Below are 7731 nucleotides of genomic sequence, written 5' to 3'. Positions count from 1 at the left end.
AAGGGTGTAATATTTTAATCAAATAGCTAAATATATCGGCGAGTATAGCTAGTTTGAGTTGGATATAGTTAACTCGAGTCAATTGTAGTCAATTTGTGTCGGGTATAATTAATATTTAAGTGAGTTTTAAAATTAATTTAAGTAATTAAATGTAGCCAATAGATAATCACTACACATTTTTTTTTAAAAATTTTTAAATGATAATCCTCTATAAAAATGGTTAATATTGGACCCAAATGTAGATGGCATGGTATTTGAGAGCCAATAGATGAATGACAAAGATATTTGATAGCCAGATGACACATATATTTCAAGTGTCTTTGAAAAACAACAAAAATATATTTCATTTTTTTGGCAGTAACAAAATAACTTTAATTTATATTTATATACAAACATATAATTTTTTACTAAAATCAATCCTGAAGTATGACCTAAACATAAAGTATATCCTTCTATTATATAACTGAATAAAAAGTATCCTTGAACTATCCAAAAAGTTGTAAGATTCATCTTTCTATCTATTTTTTTTTAAAGAAACTCAAGCCACCAATAAAAAATGTATCAAGTCTAATGAATATACACATGGTTAAGCTAGTCAAGTTAAGTGATTTTTTTTAATTTTTAGAAATTGAGGGTTTAAAGCATATTAAAAAATATATATATTCAAATTCTAAATATTTTTTGTAAAAATATGGCCAAATACTACTCCAACGTCAAAATTTTAAAATAAAGTAATTGTGTTTTTTATTTTCATAACCAAACGCCTACATGATTTCACTAAATTTTTATCATTTCTATACATGATATAAAATGCAAATTGCATTGTATATAGTACATAATCCCTAAATATTTTATTAAAGAAAATAATTAAATTGTTGAACATAATATTTTTAAAATGATATATTTTTACATAATCTTTCTAACCATACACGGTATAAATATTTCAAAACTTATGTATTGTTGCAAGCCAATTTACTTGTTGATGAAAAAAACGTATAAACTAACAACACATAAAATTTAAATTCTGAGAATGAAAAGATTCATTTTCTATTCATATTTTTATTCTTTTTATGAAACTTTGATCTTCTTATCGTGGCCAAGACATGATCATTTTTTTTATTAGTTATATCAGTTTTTTAACAAAATAGATTAAAGGATAGATCTTATTATTTTTTTGCTAGCATACTAATAATTTCTTTTCACATTGATAATACGAGGATATACATTAAATTTCAGTCATAATTGTTGAATGATATTAGCCAATAACTCACCAAACATAATATTAATTTATTAATATTATTTTTCCCTTTTAAATATAAAAATTCCTTCTTCTCCTCCAGCCCCTTTTCAATTCCAGACCATTTTCAAATGAACCCGATCCGCAAACTCTCATCAGCCTTTCTCAAAGAACCCTTCATAAACCCCACCTTCTTCGCCGCCGTCCGCCGGCGGTTGTCGACCAAAAGTGGCAACGACGAATGGAACGACGCCTGGGAAGCTGCGTGGCTTCCCGACGACCTTTCTGGAAAGAATCGACCTCCATGGGAAGCCGACGTAAATTTTGCACTTCCTGACGACACCAGCAACACTACTGAAATTACCCAAATTGAGCCTAGAGTTTCGGAAGTTGATGCGGAAACTAAAGCCTTTGTGGAGGATATGAATGAGAATTGGCACTTAAGAAAGGGGAAGCAGAAAAATGGCAGTGAGGGAATAGTTATGAACGAAAATGGAAGTTCGCTTTATAGTTTGGAGAATATAAAGAAGGATTATAGGTTGAAGAAGCAGAGAGTTCATGCGGGTTTGTGGTTGAAGGAGATTGAGAAGATGGAAGAGGCTAAGCTTGGGGATTCTATTGGTGGTAGTGGCAATGGTGATGATATTGAAAAACTTCTCGATAGCTGCTCAGAGTATGATCAAAGTCGCACCTTTTAATGCTATTTATTTGATTTTTTTTTTGGTTTTGGGTTGAAAATTTATGAATATATATTGTAGTGGACTATGCTTATGGAAATAGAGGATACATAGACCACAATTAGTTTGAAATTGAGGCGTAATAGGTCATTGATTGATATAATTGTTTGTGCATATGGGGATATATAAGATTCATGCAGTGAACTCCGACTAGTTTGAGCTTGAGATATAGTTGCTCGTTAATTGATATAATTGTCTGTGCTATAATATAGAAGATTTACAAGTAGTTTGAGATTGGGTTGTAGTTGATCATTGATCAATATAATTTAATGCATTTATGATAGGGTTGTGGCGTGGTTGATTGTTGATTCATAAATCTGTGCTTATGGATATAGAAAACTCATAGTCGAACCCAAGTAGTTTGGGAAATGAGGCATAGTCTTTTATCTTTCTTTTTTGGGATAAGTAGGTTCTTTTTTTCTTTTCTCGGTAGGATAAGTAGGTTTGATGCATAGTTTTATGGTGACCGACTGTGCTTATGGATGTACTGATTCATCTAACCGACCATGTATAGTTTGTATTGCGGCATAGTTGATCATCGATTAATATAGTTGAATGTGTTTATTTGATGTGGATTTGAATTGATTCTTAATTAGATCTTTAACTATTTTGCATGTGATTGTGAGTCTTAATAGTTCTTCTAGAGGTGGATTTAGAATTTAGAGTTAGTGACTTGGATAAATTGAAGTCTATTATGTGGAGATTTTTTGAGACCTTTAGTATTCATATACTGTATGAGCCATTTGGTTAAACCTAATGCTAAGGAATTTACTGGACCTTTTTCGTATATAAGAATCCCGACACATCCTATTAGTGAAAATACATCTTTATTTTGGCGAGAGAGAAGTTTTTCAACTACCTATACTAAAAGATTGCCTTGAAAGAGACTGATGATGAAAGCAAATCATAAGTAATAGACTTGCAGCTATAGACTTAATTTGATAGTTTAGATGAGTAGCATGGTATTAAAGTGTGCCAATTTATGTTATTCTCTTTTCATTTCTGGCTATTCTTTTTGAATGCTTGGTCAATGTTAGATCTACTATTTGATCTAATATCATGATGATTTTGAATATATGGTCAAGCAAGATGGTATGTAATTTTACCAATTTGTCAAAAAATACTGATTTTTATACTATGCTGTTGGTTGATTTTTGCTGTTTTCGTCTGTCGTATTGGCCCTCTACTTCTTTTTTTTTTTGGGGGTGGGGGTTGGGTTAACAACATTGAGTTTAATGATAAATAACTTGTGAGGTTAAGATTTATACCATGGCCACCTGCAATATCTTGCTGATTTCACTACACTCTGTATATTCAGGATTTTTGATTCACCTAATGATGATTCAAGCAATTCAAACACAACTTCTGAGTTCAAAAACAAACCTGATGGTTGGGAAACGACTTCAAAAACACAAGATGGGAATATATGGGAGATGTCACAAAGAGAAGAAGATATCTTAGTCCAAGAATTTGAACGCCGAATTGCATTCAACAAGTTCCAGGTTTGTGGAGATTAGCCCGATTTTGTATATTCAAGCTTAGTTTTCGGATCATTTCCGTCTTCTTTGTACTTGGATTTACTTCACTCAAGCCGGGTGTCTTTCGGAAACAGCCTCTCTACCTCCATGAGGTAGTGGTAGGTGTGTGTACACTCTACCCTCTCTAAACCTCACTTGTGGGATTCCACTGGGTATGTTGTTGGTGTAGTTGTTAAACTTGGTTTCTAGATTAACTTCTTGTTAGATCTGCTGAATCAGTAATCCTTGGTTAGATATATGTCTTTTTCCCACAAGCATACTAGTTTGCCTAGATCCTCCTTTTTTTCTTTCCCTTTTATCTCTTACCCTTGATAAGAAAGGTATCAAAATCCTTTAACTACACAGATCAAGTGGTGCAAGATGTGCTACTTATTAACATAAAACAGCTAACTCGTCCAAAGATTACAAGAGTTGAACTAGAAGTGTATTTTTCTGTTGAGCATCCAGGACTTGTCTTTGATGAAGACATTGAACCTGAAGAAGTGATAAAATTTCAGTCATTATCCATCACTTCATAATATTTGTTTTTTTATAAGTCACTTTCAGTCTTCCACAACAGTTTATGAAATGAAAAAGAATTAATAAAACGAGCAAGATAATAAGCTTACCATCTCCTCTTCTAGGTGCTCCATTAGTTCTCGAGGCAAGGCATAAATTATTGTTCTATTAAAATCTTCTCTGTTATAAAACGTTGGAGGACTACCAGAATGTTCTGCCTAATAATTTCCCAGCAGCCTTTGATGTAGGCAAAGTGAAAACTGTCTGATCTTTGGAGCCTCTTCCTCTTACATTGTAGAGCCAATACTGAATATTCCTCTGAGATTGGCTTTTCTAGTCACTCAAGCTTTCTTGTGAAGGCATTGGGATACCTTTACATTGTCGTATCTCAATGGATCTCTCTGCATAGAGGTTTACGTAAGTTGCACTACCACATTCCTCGGTCTATTTTCCTTTTAACTACTACTTCCCTCTTGTAAGGATGTCCCTAATGTGGTATATCCTCTGAGCAGTGTACATTTAGGGGGAAAAACTTTTGTTCTACTCTCCCTCCATTTCTAGTGAAAAGGTAAGTGCCCTCAACAAATCTTTTTGACCAAATATAGCCCTCTGAACTCCCTTCCTATTCATCTTCTTGGAGGTTCACATCTTTGGTGGTAATCATTCTCTTCGGAGCTAGTCATTTCTGATAGCTAGTCTATGCTCTATTTTCGATCCTAGCTTTACGTCATTCACCGAGTATGTTTACATTGCCTTGTCATCCTAGTATGTTATTGATCAACAAAATCGGTGGTTGGTGGATAACTTAGTTAGTAGCATGATGGCTTGACACCTTCTTTCATGAATCTTCACTCTTCCCACTGGGTAGTGGTAGGTCTGCCTACATTCTATTCTCCCACTTGTGAGATTTCACTGGGTATATTGTTGTTGTTGTTTCATTCTCAATACAAGCTTGAAGAGATACTTCATTCTATAATTTCTTGTCCTCTAAGCCAGTTCCATCACATTCTTGTCAGTTGCACAATTACGGATTTTATGGTACTTGAATAGTTACTTGTGAGTTATTTATAGACAGGATATAGCTACGTGTTTCTCTTATGTTTGATAGACCTCATTTTGAATTGTCTTCTGCCTATCACCCAAAGGGGTGGTGGTCAAGGAAGTGGATTGAGAACCATGAGGTCTCACGTTCAAATCCTAGCTGAGACAAAATTCTGGGTGCTTTCTTCTCATTCGTCCAAGCCTTGGTAGAGAGAGTTATCTGGTACATGTACATGTAAATTTTAATGGCAGGAGGTAGCAGGTGGTGCCCCTGGAATTAGTGGAGGAGCTTGCAAGCTAGCACTACAGCTGTAAAAAGAATAAATCATTTGACTATACTTGACAATTTTCTAAAGAAAAATTGTATCTTTTAATGTGTTCATTTAAACATGTACTACTATTCCCCTGTAAATTATGATTCTGTTCGCTAATGGATAATATCAAATTAGTTAAAGAAGAATATTAGTCTGATTTTTGACATTGGATAGTGAAACAGTTTGATGCTCTTGTTTCTAATGCTGCATAAATGTTGATTATGCAGATTGCCAGTTTTATTAAAACCCATATATTTAGTCGGAGGAGGCCTATAGACGGTTGGAAGTATATGATAGAGGAGATCGGGCCAAATGCCAGAAAAGGGAAGGGTAGTGTTTCAAGGTTACCTAGTATAGCAGATGCATCAACTCGACCTTTCAGGGAGGAAGAAACATCGTCAAACACTACTTTCTCCTCTAATCGAGGGAGGACTGAAAGGAGGTAGCATTTTGTAAATTCTTTTTCTTGGAACGAGTGACATTGCCAAATCTGAGTATGCATGTTGAAAATTAGTGTTGAACTTGTAAGTTCTATTGAATTAACAAAATTTTTTCATAGGCCTTTATGGAAATTATTTTCTTATCCATCTAGATAAGTTTTATTGCATTTGCATTACTAACCAGAGGTATTAGGTTCGAGCCCTGGGTATGGAGAATATCTTGTAGGGAGTGCAACCCCCGAAGGGCCCTGTAGCGCAGTTTTATTGTATTTGCATTACTAACCAGAGGTCTTCGGTTTGAGTCCTGGGTATGGAGAATACTATGGAAATATCTTGTAAATAGTGCAACCCCCGAAGGGCCCTGTAGCTCACAACTGGATGCGAGCTCCGAACACCAGGTGGGTAACAAAAAAAATAGGGTCGTGTGCCTTTTTATGTTCAGGATACTCACTGTCCATTGGTCTGGCAATTAAAGAACTAGAGCATGATAGACTATCATCATGCCCCAAAGCTGGGTGAGATGTAATTGACACTTGGCTTTAGTCGATTTGAGGAGCAATAACATCATTGTTAGAAGTAGGGTTTGAGGAGGGAAGTGTTTATGCAGTCTTACCTACTTTGTGAAGGTAGAGCTAGATTACTTATGATAGACCTTCAAACTCAAGTAATGAAACTGTAAGGGGTCGTTTGGTATGAATTCAAGTTATGATGAGATTAATTATGATGGGATGAATTGTGATGAGATTAGTTATGATGTAGTAAGTTATGATTGAATTATATTTTATTAAGTGTTTGGTTTGTTGTAATCAAATATAGATTTTAAGAAAAATTTATTTGTTTACAAAAGTGCCCTTCATAAATGTAAAAAGTGATGTAACAAAAGGTTGAAAAAAAATATTTTTGTCATTTACTTATTTTATACGGGGATTACTATATCACTTGAGGGGAGGGATAACTTATTTCGGTACTAATTATTAATTTCAAAATAAATTATTTCGAACTTGTCAATCAAACAACAACTTAAGTGATACTGTAATTTAATTTCAGGACTATTTAGTATTGTCCTTCACACCAAGTGGTACTGTAATTTAATTTCAGGACTATTTAGTATTGTCCTTCACACCAAACAATTCTAAGATAACTAACTTGAGCAGATTGCTTCAACTAAAAATGGCAACACTGAGTAGGAACTGGTCCTTTAGATAAAGAACTTGAGAGGGTTTGAAGTAGTTGTTCTTTATAGACTTTGGATACTAATCAATAAGAGATGAAAAATTTACTCAATTTGTTCATTCATTTGAATAAGGGAAAAATACCCGGTTAAGTAAATATATACTAGTTAATTAGTTAATATGATTATAGTTTATATTAATAACAATTTAGAATTTCTCGCTATAATTACAGCTATAATTACATTCTCTCTCGCCTCTCTCCCCTTTCTTCGAAATCTCGCTTGCCATTCTCCTCTTTTTCAATCATTTCTCCCTATCTCTCTTCTCTCTCAGCCCAGTCTCTCTCTCGCTTCTCTTCTGTCAATCTCTCTCTCTCATTTTATAATACATTTGTTCTTGTATAAAACGAGAGAGACGGGATATACAAAATACAAATATAAATTTTTCTCTGCCCAGTTCTCTTTTGTCTTTCTCTTTATCACTTTATAGAAACACAGATTATACAACTATAATGTATAATTTCTGTTTGTATAAAGCAAGTGAGAGATTGGATTTACAAATACAAATGTTTTAATTCAATTCGATTATATATGAATTCAAATTGTATGTAGATATACAAATACAATAATTAATACATATGCATAATAGTAAGTCATCTGCGGCCGTCTAAAGTTATCCGCATAATTCATTCAAACACTTTAACTAGGCCTAGTACCTATTGAACAGTTTAACCTTGTGAAATTTATATTTATTG

At 33.8% G+C, this 7731-nt stretch overlaps 1 protein-coding gene across 1 annotated transcript; it reads left to right on the top strand.

The window, feature by feature from the left end:
* The first annotated feature begins 1327 nt into the window (after positions 1-1327).
* LOC107010126 lies at positions 1328-5953 on the top strand. Its single transcript, XM_015209383.2, has 3 exons — positions 1328-1910; positions 3293-3476; positions 5593-5953. The coding sequence occupies exons 1-3, from the start codon at positions 1369-1371 to the stop codon at positions 5809-5811; spliced, it is 945 nt and encodes a 314-aa protein (XP_015064869.1). The 5' UTR covers positions 1328-1368; the 3' UTR covers positions 5812-5953.
* Positions 5954-7731: the final 1778 nt, after the last annotated feature.

This window comes from Solanum pennellii, chromosome 1 (assembly GCF_001406875.1).
Source record: "Solanum pennellii chromosome 1, SPENNV200".
In the NCBI taxonomy this organism is placed as follows: Eukaryota; Viridiplantae; Streptophyta; class Magnoliopsida; order Solanales; family Solanaceae; genus Solanum; species Solanum pennellii.
The sequence above is the reverse complement of the archived record's forward strand: the minus strand, read 5'-3'. Positions and strand labels throughout refer to the sequence as shown.